Source organism: Megalops cyprinoides, chromosome 22 (assembly GCF_013368585.1).
Source record: "Megalops cyprinoides isolate fMegCyp1 chromosome 22, fMegCyp1.pri, whole genome shotgun sequence".
NCBI classification, from domain to species: domain Eukaryota; kingdom Metazoa; phylum Chordata; class Actinopteri; order Elopiformes; family Megalopidae; genus Megalops; species Megalops cyprinoides.
Window position 1 is genome coordinate 27,286,171 of NC_050604.1, and position 21,144 is coordinate 27,307,314.

Genomic DNA, 21,144 nt, shown 5'->3' on the forward strand with positions numbered 1-21,144 from the left:
GATCCTAACCCCACATAGAGATCCATACCCCACACAGAGATCCTTAGCCACACAGAGATCATTACCCCACACAAAGGTCATTACCCCACACAGAGATCCTTACCCACACAGAGATCTGCCAATGAATAAATCTAAGGCAGCATTACTTTCTGTCACACCTTTAGTTTGTGATGTTAGAAATAAAGTGTCCCTAAAAGAACCTTCTTTTTCTCTTCTTTGCAGAAGTTAAAAGGGTCCAGGAATACGCAGGTATGTACTGCCTTCCAGAGGAATTGTTACTTTAGGTATGTCCTCTAGCTGGTGCTATTCAGGTTGTAAGTTGTACAAGGTTTCACAATATAGATAGAAAAACAATCACATTGAATCTGAATATCACGTATATTCTGCCATCACAGCTTTGATCATCAGTGATCATCAAGCAGCTGTATGAGCATCACTCAGTTCACAGCGCAGAGGAAGTAGACAGGAGGGGTTGCCATGGTAGCTGTGCAGACGCAGGTGTTGCTGTGGTGTCTGCACAGTTCCTTTTTCCTCTGGCTCATTTGGAAAAGCTTCAGGACAGGAAGCAATAAGACTGCAGAGAATGTTTGCCTGCTGCTGAATAAGGAGGTTCGGCACTGACCGGTAAAGCAGTGTGTCAGTGTGATGCTGCTGAATAAGGAGGTTCTGCACTGACCGGTAAAGCAGTGTGTCAGTGTGATGCTGCTGAATAAGCAGGTTCTGCACTGACCGGTAAAGCAGTGTGTCAGTGTGATGCTGCTGAATAAGGAGGTTCTGCACTGACTGGTAAAGCAGTGTGTCAGTGTGATGCTGCTGAATAAGCAGGTTCTGCACTGACCGGTAAAGCAGTGTGTCAGTGTGATGCAACACAGAAAAATGGGGACACAGATTGTGGTTGACAAGTGCCCTGGTCTTCAGGCAGTTCCATTCTTCGCCACCAGAGGGTGGTGTGTGAGTTGTGCTGTGAGAGCATTGGTGTTTTTTCCTGGTTTGAAAGCCTGATTCCCCCCGCAGTGGACGTGACGCTGGACCCCAGCACGGCACACCCCCGCCTCATCCTGTCGGAGGACAGGAAGCAGGTGCGGTGCGGGGACCGCCACCAGCCCGTTCCGGACACGCCTGACAGGTTCGACCGCGTGGTGTGTGTGCTGGCCCGACAGGGCTTCACCACAGGGAGGTACTACTGGGAGGTGGAGGTGGGGGGAAAGACCGACTGGGACCTAGGCGTGGCCAGCCAGTCTGTCAACAGGAAGGGCAAGATCACAGTCAGCCCCGCCCACGGATACTGGTTCCTCAGCCTGAGGGACAGAAACGACTACGCCTTCCGCACTGAGCCCTCCACCAGCCTGGGCCTCCACCTCAAGCCCCACAAAATAGGGGTGTATGTGGACTACGAGAAGGGCCAGGTGTCCTTCTACAATGTGGACGCCAAGATACACATCTACACCTTCATCGACACCTTCAGCGACACCATCTACCCCTTCTTCAGTCCCTGCACCAATAAATCGGGGAAAAATGAGGCCCCTCTAATCATAACACCTGTAACGCTCACAGACTGAGGGGCCTCATTCCCCTGAGGAGAGCGTCTCCACAGCTACACCCCCACTCACAACTACACACCCACCTCACTCACAGCTACACACCCACTCATAGCTACACACCCACTCACAGCTACACACCCACCTCACTCACAGCTACACACCCACTCATAGCTACACACCCACTCACAGCTACACACCCACCCCACTCAAAGCTACACACCCACTCACAGCTACACACCCACCCCACTCACAGCTACACACCCACTCACTCACAGCTGCACCCCCACTCACAGCTCCACCCCCACTCACAACTACACACCCACTCACAGCTACACAGAACTGGGTGGTCTCTCACAGTGACGGTGTCATTTAATTCAGCATAGGGTTACATTAGTTTGTAAATAGTATGAATCAGTTCAAATATTTTTGTCTTTTGGCTGATATTTTACATAGTGGTTGATTTACATGTTACTGAAGTGAGATGCTCCAGTTTGCACTCTTTCTTTTATTTTATAACCAAATTGGCTACCTTTCTTCATTCCTATTAATCTTACAGGAGATAAGATATCTGTGTATGACTTCATATGAATGCTCTCATTGTCCAAATAAAGTGGTGAACTGTTTGAGAATTTTCTGTACTTGGTTATGATGGACCGTGTTTTTAGGCGAAGAGACACGCAGAAGTAGAGAAGTATTGAAAAGAACACTCCCACAGGTGTCTCCCGAAGTGCAAGAACAAAAAAGCAAGAAAGGAAGTGAAGACCGCTGTCATGGCTGAAACACTGCCCTCTGCTGGCTGGAGTCTGTGGTTGCAGAAGACAGACAGGGCGGAACATCGAGTGTGCTGCCCCCTGCTGGCTGTATCAGAAAGGGCTGGCTGCCTGGAGTGTGCTGCCCCCTGCTGGCTGTAATCTGAATGATGTCCCGGGTTTCTGAGGCTTGTTCTCTGCAGCAGGCAGCACAGGCCTTAAAGGCAGTCAGAGCTGAGCTCTCAGAGCTCTCTGCACGGACGGGGCGCGGCTGGACGGGGCGCGGCCAGACGGGGCGGGGTGGGGCAGGGCGGGAGGGGGCGCGGCCAGACGGGGCGGGGTGGGGCAGGGCGGGAGGGGGCGCGGCCAGACGGGGCGGGGTGGGAGCGGGACGTGGAGCTCGTCATGGACACGTTTCAGTCAATGGCGTCTAATTGTGCTGATTATCGGGCAGCGCCGGGCTGTGTGGTCTGAGCCGCCGCCCAGAGCCCTCTTGTCTTCATAGAAATGGCTCATTATCATTATTATTATTATTATTATTAACATCAACGAAATTCCACGTGCGTGTGCTTATTCTGTTAAGTGCCGAAGCGCCTTATTATTATTACTATTATTACCTAACAGGATAAGCACGCGCACGTGGAATTTTGTTGATGTTGTTTTAAATGAAAAAATTATCTAACGTAAAAGAAAAAATACATATTTTTTATATATTGGAGTGTTTCCCTGATTACCCATAAGTGTAAAATTTGGCCTCAACCGTTTAAAAGCTGGCAGTTGTCTCTCGCAGAAACAACAGGAGTAACTCATACGTTGTTCAGCCGTTAAAGTCATTTAATTGAATTAAATCCATTTGATCTCCAACACCAGTCGCCATCGTGTCAACAATAGTTAATCGTATTGATTTACGTGGATATGTTTTAGTCCGTTTTGTGTGAATAATTCTGCGGCAGGTTAGACTCGCTCTGACGCCATGACTTTCCCTGGTCGCATGGAGTGAGCGCCGAGTCAGGGCTCCGGTCGCAGTCAGATGAAATGCACAGTTTGCTTTGTCTCTGACGTAGAAGTATGCATTTAACCAATTATTTTATTCATATTGTTAATTTCATTATGCACCAAATTATGTGTTCTGTTAAACAAACCGATAGGTAAAGTTATACCAGGACGCGCCGTGCTGTGTGTGAATCGGGCCCGCTCTCCCTCCCTTCGGCTCGGCTCTGTGTCTCTGTCTCTGCAGCGCAGCTGGTGCACAGAAAGCGCGGGAATGCTCACTGACATGGCCTCAGAACCATACTAACAGAGTACTGAAAATGCTATTTTTAGCATTCATTTATATCAGCAAATAACATATATCATATATTCCCTTCACGCACGTTCCTAAACTGCCTGCTGCCCAGGCAGGCACCCCTCCCCTGCGCTGGAACCCGGAGCGCAGGTCTGTGTGGCCTTCTGTTCGAGTCTCATGCGCTGAGGTAAAGCACGGATTGTTTCCCAGGCTTCCGCTGTCGTAAACTAAGTGAAGTGATGTGAAAAGTGTGCACAAACTGGAGCAGACAGATTGGAGAGAAAAATGAGAAACATTTCTGAATCGAACAGTTACTGCCGGTGCTGCTGAAGTCGAGGAGGAAAGGTTGAGGTGGGTTGAGGTGGGTTGAGGTGGGTTGAGGTGGGTTGAGGTGTGTTGAGGTGGGTTGAGGTGGGTTGAGGTGTGTTGAGGTGGGTTGAGGTGTGTTGAGGTGTGTTGAGGTGGGTTGATGTGTGTTGAGGTGTGTTGAGGTGGGTTGAGGTATGTTGAGGTGTGTTGAGGTGTGAGTGGCTGACCCAGAAGTGACCACAAGTTAGTGTGTCTGGCACCTGCTCTGGCTCATATTGAGAGGATAACAGCCAGCAGTCCAGGAACAGACTCACAGCTCTGTCTCCATACCACCAGATACACAACGCACTAACACCCAGTGTGTGTGTGAGTGTGTGTGTGTGTGTGTGTGTGTGTGTGTGTGTGTGTGTGTGTGTGTGTGTGTGGGATGTGAGTGTGTGTGTGTGTGTGTGTGTGTGGGATGTGAGTGTGTGTGTGTGTGTGTGTGTGTGTGTGTGTGTGGGATGTGAGTGTGTGTGAGTGTGTGTGAGTGTGTGTGTGTGTGTGTGTGTGTGTGTGTGTGTGTGTGTGTGTGTGTGGGATGTGAGTGTGTGTGTGTGTGTGTGTGTGTGTGGGATGTGAGTGTGTGTGAGTGTGTGTGAGTGTGTGTGTGTGTGTGTGTGTGTGTGTGAGTCTGTGTGTGTGAGAGAGTGTGTGTGTGTGTGTGTGTATGTGTGTGTGTGTGTGTATGAGAGACACACACAGTACACTCCCACACACACAAATGAATGAATTGTATAATAAATAATTGTATAATGTATAATGTGCGTAATTAGTGTTTTGATGTGGTGCGCCTTCCTCGGTTTTATACCCCACACCTCAGGGATATTCAGGAGGGCCTAGCGCATTACAGACAGAATTTTTAGGGCTAAGTTCACAGAGCTGAATGTCTGATCAGTATACAGAATATCTGTCCAACACCTGAAGTACATCTGGTGACCTTTCCATGACCTCTGCTGTTCAAATCCTGTGTTAACCTCTGACCCCGGCCCCTCTCCCTGACCCACGCCATCTGGGTCACTCATCAGAACCTGGCAGAGGACAGGATGGATACTCTCTGTATGTACTCTCTGAAGGCCTCATTAGGAAACTCTCTAACTGAGGTCCTGTATCATAAATGTGTCCTATACACTCTTCCTCCTTCACCTGCACACACCCCAAACCCCAAACCCTACTGACCATGCCCCCTCACACCTGCCCCCCCCCCCCCCCCCCCCCCAAACACGCTCCGCCCCCACACTTGTGCCAGAGTTCAGCCAAGGGTCAGCTGCGCCTCACAGCTGCAGAATAAAGCTGCATAATCCTTCTTATCAGCAGTCTGTGCAGTGTGTGTGCAGCCCCCAGCAGGGCTGGATCACACAGCCAGCTCTATATCTGACATCAGCTAGACCCCTTTACCAAACAGCGACCCCTGTGGCAACCCGCTGTAACTGCAGGCTAACAAAGGCACAGTGTCCTGTTGCAGCCGATGTTGAAGCTGAAACGTGTGTGTTGTTACCTGTGCTGTGAATGAAATGTGCATTAATAGCTAATATAGCCAGCTATTGTTGACTGTCATGTACCTGCACCTGCACCAGCTCACAGCCACCTGCACCAGCTCACAGTCACCTGCACCTGCACCAGCTCACAGCCACCTGCACCAGCTCACAGTCACCTGCACCTGCACCAGCTCACAGTCACCTGCACCAGCTCACAGTCACCTGCACCTGCACCAGCTCACAGTCACCTGCACCAGCTCACAGTCACCTGCACCTGCACCAGCTCACAGTCACCTGCACCAGCTCACAGCCACCTGCACCAGCTCACAGTCACCTGCACCTGCACCAGCTCACAGTCACCTGCACCAGACTCACACACACACACTCACACACACACTCACACATACACACACACACACACACACACATACACACTCACACACACACTAACACACACACTCACACTCTCACTCACACACACACTCACACACATATACACACACTCACACTAACATACACACACACACACACTCACACACACCTGCTGAATTCTTTTCATGCAAACCTCTGTTATGACATAAACCACAGTGTAAAGCTGCACATGAATTTCATTATAAAGTTATGTAGATATATAGTAATTACACTGTAGTTGCAATGTAATTACAATGGTACACAGCATATTCGCTGTAGAAGCCTACTTTATTTCCTTCTTAAGATCAGTTATTCGAGGATGAGGGCTTTAGGTGCATCTGATTGGCTTTTTCCTCCTGGAGTCTTCCTCATTGGGTGAAATCCTGCTGTAGCTCGTTCACTGGTCCCTACCTGTAGAGTTGAGCAGGTAGAGCCAGGTGCACTGGAGGGTCCCGGCACACCCTGGTGATGTGGAGAGTGTGTGTTTCTGACCTGATTGTGCTTGTGCCCTGCCCTGCAGGTGAAGGTGTGGTTCCAGAACAGACGCACGAAGCAGAAGAAGGACCACGCCCACGGGCCAGAGCCACGCCCCTCCCCCTGCCCCGCCCCCTGCCCCTCCTCCAAGCCCCTCTCCACCTGCATTATCCTCAGGCTTCTGGAGCAGGGTCGCCCGCTGCCAACCCCCCCCCGCTGCGCTGCGGACCCCCCCGGCCGTCAGTGCCCCCCCGCCTGCCGCCTTTGGGATGGTCCGGCCCCCCCTGGACCTCGAGCTCCCGCCCGCGCCCGTGTTTGACGGAGCTGCAGGTCTGGAGCTCTCCAGGGCAGGGTACAGGGGGTCTCTGACCTTTGACCTTTGACCCACGGACAGGGTGGAACAGCGCCACCCTGGCAAGGAAGGAGACTGTGTCCTAGGAGGGCCACTGTGACATCAGACAGACATCACAGGGACATGGTGACCAAGCTGTGATGTCACAGTGACATCCTAGCGACCGCTGTGTGACCTCACAGTAATGCCACTGTTACCTCACTGGGAATCAGCCACCCTGTTGCTGAAGGCTTATTCAGAGGAAGTCAGGGCTGTGTCCCACATCTCACACTAACATACTGCATTCTACCCTGCTATGCAGTGTGTGTGTGTGTGTGTGTGTGTGTGTGTGTGTGTGTGTTAGTGTGTGTGTTAGTGTGTGTGTGAGTGTGTGCATGCTGTCCTGTGTCCGAGTACACCCTCGCCGCGTCAGTGCCTACACCCTCACCGCGTCAGCATTTACACCCTCGCCACGTCAGCGCATACACCCTCGCCGCGTCAGTGCAGACATGGTGGATCCTACAGCTATTCATTTATGCATGAATAAGCATGAAAGTTATACCTCATATTCACAGCCACATGTCCCGAAAGCCACGCCCATTCCCCAAACAACCAGAGCGCTTCTTGAATTAAATTTTTGTAACTGAAACTCAGTCGAAAAAGTCTTGCTAAGTTATTTGTTAATTTAATTCTCTGTGGCTGTGGAATGGAACACCTCCGACTGAAAGCTTTGAGGTTGGATAGATCGGTCAGTAAAAGGTTCTCACGTCTGATGGAATTTAATTCTGTTTCTGAAATGTCAGCCCCTCTTCCCTCTGAATTTTGTACCATTTTACTTCAACGCTGCGGTTCAGCGTTATGAAGCCTACATGACACTTGTAAAACACCCTGCATGAGGGATCCTCTGTGTTCATGACTGCTTACAGCAACCACATATGACAACATTAGAGGTGATTCCCACCATGAGCACGTTGCATATGACAACATTAGAGGTGATTCCCACCATGAGCACGTTGCATATGACAACATTAGAGGTGATTCCCACCATGAGCACGTTGCATATGACAACATTAGAGGTGATTCCTACCATGAGCACGTTGCAGCTTTTATTTGGTATTCCTGCTGCCACGTAGCATTGTGGAAATTTAATTTAACATTTCAGAGGTGTTATGAAGGGTCACAGATGTGCTATAAGCATAATTAGCTGTTATGTAGGCATTTTAAAGGCACAGATAAATACGTGAGCAGGAGGTCTTTGCACCACATGTCTGTGTCATGCTCTTATGGCTTTTACCGCAGAGACAGAAAGAATGAAATCTTTAGAAACCTCATCAGCAATTTGCACTTATCTAAATATCTTTGTGTTAAATAGCTGGATTAATGCAGTTGTAAGGAAAACCAAAACATTATGTAGCTGTATAAATGTATTTTTATTCATGCTTATAAACAGATCTATGTAATTCCTTCTCTGTCAGTCTCATTAGTTATGTAATATTAATAGATCTCTCTGCCCAGTTGAGGGCAAGTTCTGTGCAGTTTATTTACCGATGAAATCAGGGGTGCTGAAATACTTAGCGCTTAGAGCTGTTTTATTATCAAATAAATCAATCAATCAACAAAGAAACCCATGACTTCACCCACAAGGGGTGATATCATAACAGTTTTAATCATAATGGATTGTGCACTGTGGTTTTAATATCAACATACATCTGACCAAATGGTCCAAGTTAAGCAGTGAACCGGGCCTTTTTTGCTTGTGTAAGAGGTAACCTATGCATTTCTGAGATTTTAATGAGCTGAATTGGTAATGGAAATCATCTTTTACAGATCAAATAAATGACAAAGTGTGAGTGCAGTTTTGTTATTATTCCTTATGATGTGACTAACCCCTGTGAAGCGGCATATGATTTATGTGTGTGTGTGTGTATGTGTGTGTGTGAGAGAGTCTGTGTGAGTGAGTGTGTGTGAATGAGTGTGTGTGAGTGAGAGTCTGTGTGAATGTGTGTGAGTGAGTGTGTGTGTGTGTGAGAGAATGAGTGGGTGTGTGCGAGTGAGTGTGTGTGTCTCAAATGCACTCCTCGCTCCGAAAATGTGCCAGTGAATCTGTCTTCATGTGAAAAAAAGCCTCAGACAGTGTTCCCTCTGTGCCCCCCCCCCCCCTCCCCCCCAGTATGGGTCCCCTTCTCTAATTAGGAGTAAATTAGGGGCACTGATGAGGTGCTGGCAGACTGGGGGGTCTCCGTTGGGAGGTTTTATGAATGGGTCTCTTTCTCTCTGAGAATCACCCCCTGTTTTCAGACTGCTGGCGCAGAGCCTTACATCTCAGTTTGCAAGTACTTTTGGGGAAAAGGAGTCGAAACGTTGCTTCATTTTCCGAAAATCAGGGAATAATTTTCCATTTCCAAAACCTGTCTCACCAGGACATAATGAGGTTGTACTCCTCTTGACCTGGAGTGACCATGAATGAATGTTTCAGTGTGTGGATCCGCAGTTACAATACCCATCTTTCCGATCGTAGATTGTTTTCCCAGCAAATTCATTTCAGACTGAAAAACTGCCAATATATGCGCAAGAGGAATGTGTACATAACAGAATCCAATCGCTGCTCACCAGGTGGTTTTCAGGTTTTATGTGACTTTTTTTCAATGGCCAGGCTCATGTAGCCTACCAGATATACTCGAAAATTAAAAATAATTATTTTGTTATTAATACAATCTTAACGTGGCTCTTTGGTGGTGTATTTGCCAGCACCGTCGAAGCAGTGTACAAAAAAAGATCCAGTTGGAGATTTGATCTAAAGCCGAACCGACACACAGGCAGACCGACGTAAACATAAAAATTTGCGAATGTCCGTGATTGTTGAATATGAATGACATTTAAGTGTGTATTTGTTTCTTCTTCAGAAGAAGGCTTGCGTTTGCAGAGAGATCTTACTTTTGATGGAAACACTAGGGGGCAGTATAACATGCAACTCTCAATGTTGTTAAGATTGATGATATTTTTTATTAATATTTCCACATTTTCCACCGCAACCAAGGCTTAGTGCCTTAAAAAGGTCTCTAATGAGATTTAAAAAGTGAATAACTCAACTTTCAAGGCTAACTGAATATAATTGAACTTTTCTCAAACAGGGCATTTCTCGGCCCACAGAGAGAAAGGAAGGAGCCCGGGGCTGCAGTTCCATGTTAGAGACGTATCGCTGTGTTGAGAGACAGCCTTGACTACCCGAATTAGGTGTTTAACGAAGAAGGAGAAACATTTACTGCTTTGACGGGTAAGATCCTGCGTCTTGCTGAGAATTTTAGTCGTGCTGTGTAATTTCCTCAAAAAGGTCTCTGTCAGAAGTGGGATTCGAACCCACGCCTCCAGGGGAGACTGCGACCTGAACGCAGCGCCTTAGACCGCTCGGCCATCCTGACATGACTTACAACATTGTCCTTTCAATTCAAGTTTTTATTTTAGATAAATAAACGAAAACAGTTCAAATAAAATACTGTTGTGTTATAAATGTTATTAAATCGTACAATGAAGTGTCTAAGAACGAAACTTGTCTCCCACATGAAACAGTGACCGATGAAACGCGAATGGACCTGGCCGGTCGGCGGGTTTAAACATATACACACTGGAAAAAATGTGTCATGCGTTGGGACGTGTACTCAAGCACATGATGAGTCGATGGTAACTGGGAGGTGTGTAGTTGGGTTTTTGCTGGTGGAGTCACTGACACCGGTATGTTTTATACTGCATGTTTTTCCTGTTTTACAGATGTGCAGCGCCTCCTCCAGCCCGCAGGTGGCGCTGGTGTTTCTGGAAGCCTAATTACTCGCTTCTCGCTTCTCCTGACTTTTCTATTGCTCTTGTTGGCGGAGAAACACTGAAGACTGGGAGGAAGTTTGATAATCGTAGTCTGTAAACATAGCAAATTCTTCTATGCATTTATATTTATAAGTGCTCATATATAAGGAAAGAGATGTGGTTTATCTATTTGCTAAGCTGGCTCTCTCTGCTGGTTCAGATCTCTTTCGTCACTCTCGCGATCGGTGAGTTAGTTTGTTGGAATTGAGTCCAAATGTGTGTTACTGGCATGGAGAGAGGCTGATTAAACTGAACCATCAGCTCAAATAAGAAAATAAAACCCACACAGCAAAATGCATCAGTCAGCGCAACAATTCCCACAAAAGCAGACGTATGAGTTATGGATGTGGGGTATTTTAAGTAACCAAGAACCTGCGCTAAGCGAGACTAAGGTATATTTGTAAAAAGTCTAGTTATCAAACATTACATTACATTATTGTCAATTGTGCGAGTTCCATAGATGACAGCTTTAACTATTTAAACAGCTGTAAACAGGTAACAGGCAGGACAGCTGTGCTGTTCATTTGTTGATTTAAAGGTTAATTAAGGTTTATTATTCTCAGTGTGCTGCCACCTCATTGAGCTACAGTGTCCTCGCCAGATCAGATCTCTTTTATGAAGACTTGCTTTGTGTTGTGTATTATTTTTGTATAGTGGCGAAAATGTTTAGCAGGACAGTTTCTCCTGCTGCATCAACTTCAGAAACGCCTGTTCACCCAACGTTAGATCCTTTGTGTTGTTTTAAACTAGGAAGATGTACATTTTCGTCATCTCTTAAACAGCAGCCAAGTGGATAGTTGAATGTAGTTAGGTAGCTGGCAAGTCAAAGGTACATTTCACTGAGTGAGTGTTTAGCTTGGTGTCCGGTGAACATGCAGGTCCGCTTGTTTTGGGGTTTGCTGAGCTGATCTGAGTCCCTCAGGGAGAGAGAACACCCACAAAGATGGAGTCCGGCTCTCTCTGATTCAAAGTATAAACATCATTGGATATAAGAGCAATAATAAGAAGTTAGTAACACAGACCATTCTGCATTTTAATTTCTATTCCAAAATCCACAGGCCTGTGGAAAGGTTTTTAGCATGACTCCTACTCTGCGCTTCAGGTGCACATCCATGGTTTCACACTGTACTCAAAGTCTGCAGAACATAATGATTATTTTTGCCCAGAACAAGCTAAAGGGTTTCACGTCATCATAGTTAAATTGCCTGCTTGTCATGATTTCTTTAATAAAAAAAAAAATAAATAGAAAAAACAGACATGCCCGTGAAACTCCTAGCGGGGCTGTAAGGCAGTGTCAGCGCTTGTTTGCAGCGAGTCTCTTCTTAGGCTGCTCATTGTCTGTAACTCCAGGTTTCTGCGTTACTGTGACACAAAGTTAACATCTCTTATTCTTGGATTGATGGGTTTGCGTGTGAGAAGCTTGTTTGCCAGATAGTGGTGTGTATTGTTTGTCTCTGATTGATTTTTTTCTCTGCAGCTGCGGGGCTGTATTACCTGGCAGAACTGATAGAGGAGTACACGGTTGCCACCAGCCGAATTATAAAGTACATGATCTTGGTGAGTGAGATTCCTGAACCCTGCAGTAGCCATCTTCAGCAGTGTAATGGGGTAGTGCTGTTCCCCACTGTCTGCATACTGTCCTGATGTACGATGGTCTTGGTGTTTTTGTTTGACGCTGTGAAGACTCTGTGACTACTGTTCCCAGGTCAGTTCATGTTTATATAACATCTGTGTTTCCCTTGTGTCATACTGTACCCTCCCCTCATTTCTCTCTACACTTTTCCTCTTTCTCTCTCTTTCTCTCTCTCTTTCTCTCTCTCTCTCTCCCTCTCTCCACTGTTTCAGTTCTCCACAGGTGTGCTGTTGGGGTTGTATGTGTTTGAGGGTTTCCCGGTGCTGATGGTGTGTGTGGGTCTCTTCACTAACCTGGTTTACTTCGGCCTGCTGCAGAGCTTCCCTTACATCCTGCTGACCTCACCCAACTTCATCCTGTCCTGCGGTGAGCCACGCCCCCAGCAACGACGCCCTGAGACCACACCAACTACGCCCTGACTGCAAATCAGCACAAACTACGCCCTGACTCTACCTCACCACAAACTACGCCCTGACTCTACCTCACCACAAGCTATGCCCTGACTCCTCCTCCCCACAAACTACGCCCTGACTGCCCCTCCCCTGTGTCTGCCTCTATTTGTGTCATTGTGTTGGCGTATACCATCAGATCACTGCAGTGACTCGTGACAGACGAACTTGCACTCCTCCTGTTTGACACACACCGAATTCCCCATTTAGTGCATCAGTCCACTGCAATCTTGACTTGTCTCCCTGTTAGTTCAGTTGGTTCACAGTCTAACTGGAGTTTCTCCCTCTGGTCTAGCACTTGTGGTTGTGAACCACTATATGGCTTTCCAGTACTTTGCAGAAGAATATTACCCCTTTTCTGAGGTAAGGTCAGGTATAGTAATAATAATAATAGTAATAATTCAGATGTGAATTTGGTCCTGTGAGATGCTCTCTGTGGAATGTGTCTGGCTGTCAGACCTCAGGATGCAGGATATGTGTGGCGGTAACTACACCATCTCCATGGGCATCACACCAAACTGTGGGAAATGTCTCATTTCAAATGCAACAGATGTCAGAGGAGACTCACCCTCATTAATATTAATTTGACATTATATTTAAACCTTTATTTTATCTGTTCAGAGAAGGCTGTTGATGTGCATGTGGGTGCTGCTGCTCCACAGGTCCTGGCCTACTTCACCCTCTGCCTGTGGCTCATCCCCTTCTCCTTCTTTGTGTCCCTTTCTGCCGGCGAGAACGTGCTGCCCTCCACCATGCAGCAGGGAGGTGAGCCTCTCCAGCCCTGAGCTTCACCAGGTTCACTCTCAGTCCCCCGAGCTTCACCAGCTTCACTCTCAGTGCCCCGAGCTTCGCCAGCTTCACTCTCAGTGCCCCGAGCTTCGCCAGCTTCACTCTCAGTGCCCCGAGCTTCACTCTCAGTGCCCCGAGCTTCACTCTCAGTGCCCCGAGCTTCACCAGCTTCACTCTCAGTGCCCCGAGCTTCGCCAGCTTCACTCTCAGTGCCCCGAGCTTCACCAGCTTCCCCCACTGATCCTGCAGAATTAATAAGGAGCCCCGGAAGGATTGCAGCAGGATCTGAAAGCTAGCTCAATGTTAGGCTGTATTTCAAACTGGTTCTCTTTAATGTGAATGTTTTTACATGCTAACTTACCCCAATCATCTCTCCCTTTTTTGCACCCCTTCTTCTCTCCCTTTCTCCTCCCTTTCTTTCCCCTTTTTTCCCCTTTACCCCTGTATCCTCCTCTTTCTCTCTCCTCCTTGCTCCGTCTCTCCAGATGATGTTGTGTCAAACTACTTCACCAAAGGAAAAAGGGGCAAGCGCTCTGGCATCCTGAATGTCTTCTCCTTCCTGAAGGAGGCAGTGTTGCCCAGCCGACAGAAGATGTACTGAGGGTGGTGCCTGGGTGGGAGGCGGACCAAGAGGAAACGGGGGGTGGAGTCTGCTGTAGGAGGCGGGACAAGGGGAGGAGCCTGAGGGCTAGCAACCTTGAGTAAGGGGAGGGCTAAACAAAGGTCACTGGTAATGACCAGGTCACATGTAGGCTGTGTCATGCGTCACTCAAACTGTCACACCGTTTACCCAGAATTACCCCCCACCCCCTCAAAAGGACGTTCCTGGTGCACGTCCGACCTCCCTCTGTCTTTGATTGCTTGTGTAGTGAAGGAGTGTTCGTTGTTAAGGAAGTATGTCCTACTGATGGCCGAGGGAGAAACTGTGGAGACCTGCAGCCAGAGATTTGGGAAGCCACTTTCACAGTGTTCAACCTTTGGCTGGGACTGTGTGTGTGAGTGAGTGAGAGAGAGAGAGAATATGTAAATGCACAAGCTTGTTTGCATCTGAGTGTGTGTATGTCTTTTAATGTGTGTGTGGCTCTGTGTATGAATTTGTGTGTGCGAATTATGTATGTGCGAGTATGTAATGTGAGTATGTATTTGTGTGTGTATGCATGAGTGTTTGTGTGAGTGAGTATGTATGTGTTTGTCTGAATGTCATTTTTACGTAATAATTAACAGTGATTATACTTTTGATCGATAAGTGTGTTTGCATCTACCTGCTTGTGAATTAATTAACAGCAGGAGAACAGTTGAGACATTAATACTTGCACGTGAAAAAATGCTTTTTATATCATGTTTTGGGGTGTCAGGTTGAATTTAAATAAATACTGTAATGTTCAGCTGTGAATCAGACTCTTTTATTTGAGACGTGGGTATATCATTACTGTTAGTCTTAGAGAAGCCTTATACACCAGGTTTTACAGTAGGCGCTGTATCTGAGCTGTGGAGGAGCATCTTAAGATCCATTATGTACAAATTCTACAATATGTGTCTCACCACTTTTATGATATTACAGCAGAAAGGAACTTAAAACACCTCATGCATGCTTAAATGTTCACCCTCCAAAATAATCTGTTTGTCTTTTCCTCCTCCTCTATCCATCTTATAGACTGATGAATGAAAATACAGAAAAGTTTATTTTTCAGCCTGGGAAACAACCCATGTCTGATATGTAGGGCTTAGTTGGCTTGCTGCTGAATTTATCGCTTAATGTAGGGCATTACTCTGCATTAAGTGTTTGAAATTTAGCAAACATACATGCAGTACAGTAACCCTTCAGCCTTCTTGTGACAAATTAGCTACCTAAACAGGCTTAAAATGAAAAAATATTTCACATGAAAACCTGCAAGTTAGCACTGTGGTATACATTGGTATACACAGGGTTAAATCGGATGTATTGTGGTCACAAGTGTGGGTGGCAGAAAGCTCTCACTCTCGTAACTTCTTTGCATTGAAGTTCCCTCATCCAGTCATTCACTTACCCGGAGACACCCTACTAGGTTATACTTTTAAGTGAACCCCAGTCACTGCAACCATTCCTAAGGAGATTATCTAGCGAGGAATGATCAGTTAGCCATCATTAGACCGGTGCAGGCACAAGCTTTTGGTGGCAGGATGCTGCTTCCCGGTTTGGCCACCAGATGGCCTCATAACTTCCTGTGTCTCATTCAGTTGATGTCTTTCACCTGTGTTGATTTGGTATTGTTCACACCTGTCCTCTCTGTAATTTAAACCCTGCCCTTTGCTCTGTTTTGAATTGCTGTCTCTCCAAGTCTCCTGTAAAGGTAACTTTATATTCTGTGAACCAAGCCTCTTGTGTCTCAAGTCATCATTTTGGTTTACTGTGCTCCTTGTCAAATTTGGTAGCTAGTTACCTAACAAACTTCCAGGCTAATCAGCAGTACTAGTAATTATTATTTGTTATACAGCCAGTACTCAGCCAATACTAGTCTCTGTCTAGGTACCCTTAAAAGAATTGTGAATTAGGTAAAAATAATGAAGCAGGTAACCCACCACATCCAGGAACAGGAGACTGTTTGGTGCCCTCTGTGGATTAGCTCTGCCAGAGTGAGCTGATGTGGAAACTCTCCGTAGGGTTTTCTTTTTCTCTGTACAGTGTTAAATTGCCTAGGCTTCTTTTTAAAATGATTGTTTGATTGGCTGAGGGATGTGCCGTATCAAATAAAATTTGATGTGCTTTTTGTTTGAGCTCCCACTTAATAGCATTTTTCAGGGGAGGAAGTAGGTGCTCAAACAAACTTGGACCAGTTCTGCTCAGACTCATTTTTACATATCACTCAGCCAGAGGAAATGTACACTGACAACAAAAAGCAGACATATTTCAGCAGAGATTACATTTTATTTAGCTGTATGCAGAGAAGCAATTGTTCCACACTTCATTTTAAAGGTACCATGTGAGTATTTATACAGCAATGTGTATTTATTCCAAGATTCAACAGAGTTAGTCTGAAGCAATCTTTTGTGCACCAGTCAATCCTAAAATTAAATATGGAGCTTAATCCCAGATCAAATGTACGTTGAATATTGTCTTTTGTGATGGTTATGTTAAATGTATGTATCTTTCTTTCTTTGTCCTAATTCTTGTCGTCTTTATGATGTTGCAAATGGAGCTGCTGTGATGCAAGAAAAGTTTCAGACTTGTCTGACAAAGTATCATCATCATCATCATCATCATCAATCATCATCCATCATCCATCATCCATCATCCATCATCATCCATCATCATCCATCATCCATCATCATCCATCATCATCATCAATCATCAATCATCAATCATCAATCATCAATCATCATCAATCATCATCATCATCAATCCATTTATGCAACAGTGATGTGTTTATTGTAAAGGTGCAGTGAGTGATTATAGTGTCTACTCCCCCTTAGCAGTCTTGCTAAGGGGGAGTAGACACTATAATTTTCCCTTTCTCTCTGGACCTCCTATGTTGTCCAGGGCCTAAACCTTGCGAAATGCCTGTATTAGTTACAGAAACCAATTAATCAGGCTTAAGTAAGGTAGCTTTCAGATTTGTCATTCAGCTTCTAAACCAGTGGTGGAATTCAGCAGGATATGATTGTGTTCCGCCTTTTTCTGCATCAGATGTTAGTTAAAAGTTTTCTAAATCTTTTTGACAACTTCCGTCATGGACTTGAACAATTTAGGCTCCTCCTTCTTCAGTTCTTCATATGCTTGTATACATGCATCTTTGTGAAGGCGAAGGTGCTTGGGTTTTGTCATATTCTCTTTGCTCTGCCTTTTCTTTCTTTTTCCATGAACGGCTCCATCTGGTAGATCCCCTCCTGCAGGGTCAGCTCTATGATCATCTCCAGCAGCTGTGGGACCTGAATGGGGTTAGGGCTGCCCTTTCCATTGAAAACAATGTATCTGCCTTTATACTCATTTCCCAGATCTTGATTGCTCACCTCCACAAGCTTCTGCTCATCTTTATTGGCTCTGTTTACAAGCATAATCACAATGTGCTTCTTGGCCTCCATTCCCAAAACCCCTATAACGGTCTCCAGTACTGCCTGGTTCTTCTCCTCAGCATCCAGCACCATCAGGATGGCATTGGGTCCGGGGTTAGTCAAGGACAGGGCATCAAAAACTGTCTCTCTGAAGGCATGTTCATCCAACTTCTCTAATGACAGGCCTGGAGTGTCAACCATGACCACCGCTCTTCCGTTGATTGTGTGCCTGTATTTCTCAGGGCATTGTGTGGGTCCAGGCTTAGCCTCACCCTTGATGGCCTCCGCTGCCGTTGTCTTTCCCACTCCTTTCTTTCCAAGGAGCAGAATCCTCAGGTCTGATTTTCCCCCTGCAACGTTTTAAAAAAATGCTGCAGTTAATCTAACATTTTTTAGACTTTTAATCTTAGAATTAGAATCGGAATCAGACTTTACTGGTCAAGTATGCTTTTACACATAAAAGGAATTTGACTCCAGTTCTGGTGTCTCTTGTAATGCTTTCATATGGTATTTCATATGGTATTTGTTGTCAAGGTGACTATCCAACAGTAGTGCAGGACACCTATATGGAATAAGCATGGAATGAATGGATGGATGGGAATATATCCCAACTATTAAAAAGTAAAACAAGTAAAAATCTCTGCATGTTCATCCTTTCCCAATATAAATGTATTATTCTTGGTAGTTAAAATCAGCATTTATTTATTCAGTGTCTGCCTTTTTATTAAACACTTTAATGATTTATTATGCACAACATCACTACTTACTGCAGGCTATAACAGCTAGCAGATGCAATGTAATAGAGGTAAATTCCACAGATGTTGTGTATTCAGTATAGTATGGTATGAATTCATTAGCGTTTATGTACTTTTGTTGCCAGAATAAAGAATTGGGGCAGCAGTGTAGCATAGTGGTTAAGGAGCAGAACTCATAACTGAAAGGCTTCTGGTTCAATTCCCTGCTGGGGCACTCCTGTTGTACCCTTGGGCAAGGTACTTAACCCAAAATTGCTTCAGCAAAATATCTGGCTGTCTAAATGTATAACATTGTTAAAGAAAATGTAAGCTCTGGATGACAGCATCTGCTAAAAACCAATAATGTAACACAGTAATGAGGAAAACCCCCAAATAACCTCATCAGCATCAGACAACCATTCATACAAAATTGCCCAGCAGGGGGCGGTAATGCGCGGTGGAGCAGACTACAGCCCTGGCTGACCTCCCCACATCCCTCAGTGGAATGACGCTTCTATTCTGCTCCTTCTGTGATGGTGATGGCACGGCTGGGACTGCACCTGGACCACAGCTCTCAGCCTTCTAACAGCTGAGCCACACAGAGTGTGTATGACGGTACAGTGGGGCAGGAGTGGGATCACTGGCTGCTGTCACTTCAGCACTCCAGGGCCTCTTTATGAACCTAATGGCGTTATTAAATTGTTCATATGCATGCGGGTCAGATTTGCATATGAGGAAAAATCCTTACTTGTGATTTGTGCGTAACGCGTGTGAGTTACGCTGTTTCTTCAAATCAGTGTTGAAGAAACTCCGTAAGAAGGGCTGCAGGACCATGGACAGCGCCAGCCCTTCTAACCCTTTAGCGTGTGTGGTCAAACCGGTGTGATTAAATCACTAGATTGGAAAAATTCAGGCTAATGTTAGCTTTGAGGAAACAGTGATTGAATGTTACAAAGTATAGCAAATGCAGCGGTGAAAAAGATGAGAAGCTTAACAATAATGAAAACATAACGCAGCAAGTAACATAACACGCCCGCTACACAGCATAAGATGACACGTAATTAGAATAAATCGTTATGCTCGCGAAACACCGTAGATTGTCTGAAATCTGTGTGCTATTGCGAAAGCTACAGCATGAGATTGTTTAATTAATTACTCATATAGCCATCCTTGTTAGTGGCAAGTAATCCCAAAGCTTTCTCTTCAATGTTTCACATTATACCTTTCTTGTGTTACAAAATTCAAATGATCAAACGGAGCTAAATTTAGTTAAATCGATTTAAATGACTGAGAATAAACTTTTATTAGGTTGAGTGCAACGAACAATAACGTTTAGAACACAGACCTCACAAAAGCTGTGCTGTGTCATGAGCATTTAACGTAATTTAAATCGATAAATGCTATCCTTGTTAATTAAACAATCTCTCGTTGTAGCTTTCGCAATAGCGCACAAATTTCAGACAATCTGCGCTGTTTTGCGAGCATAATCATTTACTCTATTCACGTGTTTGGTGTCAATTATTCTGTGAATTATTTGTTTTATTGTTAATCAAGGAGGATAAAGGGGAACAGGTTGAAAGTAATGATAGATTTAAATGAACACTGGTCAGTCCTGTATGAAAAAGTTGCAGCAGAAACTGCACTCCTACTGAAAACATGCTGTGCAAAAATATCAATATATTTAGGCAACATAAGATGTTTTTGTACCACTAGAACAATCACAAGTGGATACTGACACTGGTAATTAATTTAGTCTTCCAGGTTATACATTGAAAGAACAAAGACATGGCATGAGTGGGAATAAAGCAAGGAAATATGAAGATACTTCTCAGCTGATCTGTGGAAAAATAAGTGTAACCTGTCAGTAAAATGGAGGGTGAGATGCTTACCGCTCATGTTTGCTGGCTGGTGTGTAATCCAGGCAGAGGTGCAGGTCAGTCTGTCTGTCTGTCTGAAAGACTGAACAGTCTCTCAAAGCTCCTCCTCTTTATACACAGGCTGAGGTGTCCAGGACACTCCCACCTTGCTGAACAGGTCTTTCCGGGGCGGGGGGGGGGGGGGGTGCTCGACACTGAGGTGCCCTCAGCTCCATCTCTCAGACAGAGAGAGTACACCTGTCACCTGTCACCTAATCAGATGCAAGTGTTAAAACATATCTGCCTGTGCACATACAGAACTGAGAAGCAGTTGGGTATATTCTGTAGAAATCATCCTATGGAACTAAACATTTCTATTGCAACACACCTGACTCCACCCACACTGCCAGCGGTGTTCAGTGCCATGCCCTGTGGTTGTTGGGAAATGTGTAAAGCAACAGCAATATTATTACATTTTGCAAGTAATACTAGGAGTAATTATGTAAATGGTGACGGCCGCATACAAGCAGATTTAAATCTGTGCTGTGCCTCTGAAAATAAAAAATGATTAAAAAAAAACCTTTTTGCATATTGAGAGGTGATTGCAAACATAGCAAAACTGGCTATGAGTGAATGTAAAAAAACTGAATTTGATCTGGAAGAACTTGAACTGTTGATAGATGGATGAACCAACATTTTGAAGAAATGCTGCAGATAAATACCATTTCAGCAAGAAGAAGCTCATTATGGAAAAGAAAAGAGAAAAAAAATAGATACAATATTTATCAATAGTCTTTTGTCTCACCACTAGCAAGTGTCCTCCACCCAAAACCAATGGTCAGTATTCCAACCTCTACTTTAGTTACCACCCCCCCCCCATTTTGTGCTAATAATGTATACATTTCTTTCTATTATATATATTTTTTTACAGTAAGTACATTTATCCAAATCACATATCAATATTCACACATATCTACGTATGTCTGTTATTCTTTATTCCCAGCCTGCTGCCACTCTCAGTGCCTTCCATCTGTCCTTATATACAATTAGCCTACTGTTTTCTTGTGCCGTGTAACCCTCAATTGTGCTGTGATGTTTTATAAAGAGTTTGAATCTCTCTGTCCTCAAAGCCTCCACAGATTTTGACTTAAAAATAAAGATTTTCCCCAAAAGTATTATAAC

The 21,144-nt window shown here is 45.2% G+C and overlaps 2 protein-coding genes and 1 non-coding gene across 3 annotated transcripts in view; 2 read left to right on the forward strand and 1 right to left on the reverse strand.

The window, feature by feature from the left end:
• Window positions 1-1,623, forward strand: part of LOC118769958 (E3 ubiquitin-protein ligase TRIM39-like) — a 13,517-nt gene extending 11,894 nt beyond the window's left edge. Inside the window, exons 8-9 of the mRNA XM_036517396.1 lie at window positions 223-249; window positions 1,015-1,623. Coding sequence (XP_036373289.1) covers window positions 223-249; window positions 1,015-1,559 — 572 coding nt within the window. The 3' untranslated portion in view covers window positions 1,560-1,623. The remainder of the gene's footprint in view (window positions 1-222; window positions 250-1,014) is intronic.
• An 8,330-nt stretch (window positions 1,624-9,953) lies between these two features.
• Window positions 9,954-10,036, reverse strand: trnal-cag. Its single transcript has one exon. It is a non-coding gene; the product is annotated as a tRNA-Leu (tRNA).
• A 451-nt stretch (window positions 10,037-10,487) lies between these two features.
• Window positions 10,488-14,348, forward strand: LOC118769950 (protein TEX261-like). The gene is made up of 6 exons (XM_036517383.1): window positions 10,488-10,657; window positions 11,950-12,029; window positions 12,318-12,471; window positions 12,850-12,917; window positions 13,217-13,319; window positions 13,829-14,348. Exons 1-6 carry the CDS (start codon window positions 10,588-10,590, stop codon window positions 13,942-13,944), a joined length of 591 nt encoding a protein of 196 aa, XP_036373276.1. The 5' UTR covers window positions 10,488-10,587; the 3' UTR covers window positions 13,945-14,348.
• The last annotated feature ends 6,796 nt before the right edge of the window (window positions 14,349-21,144 follow it).

Excerpts from the sequence above, each read along its gene's own strand:
- LOC118769950 (XM_036517383.1), top strand. The coding sequence starts at position 10,588 with ATGTGGTTTATCTATTTGCTAAGCTGGCTCTCTCTGCTGGTTCAGATC. Across the intron at positions 12,472-12,849 it reads CAACTTCATCCTGTCCTGCG|CACTTGTGGTTGTGAACCAC; the intron begins GTGAGCCACGCC and ends CCTCTGGTCTAG. Across the intron at positions 13,320-13,828 it reads CTCCACCATGCAGCAGGGAG|ATGATGTTGTGTCAAACTAC; the intron begins GTGAGCCTCTCC and ends CCGTCTCTCCAG.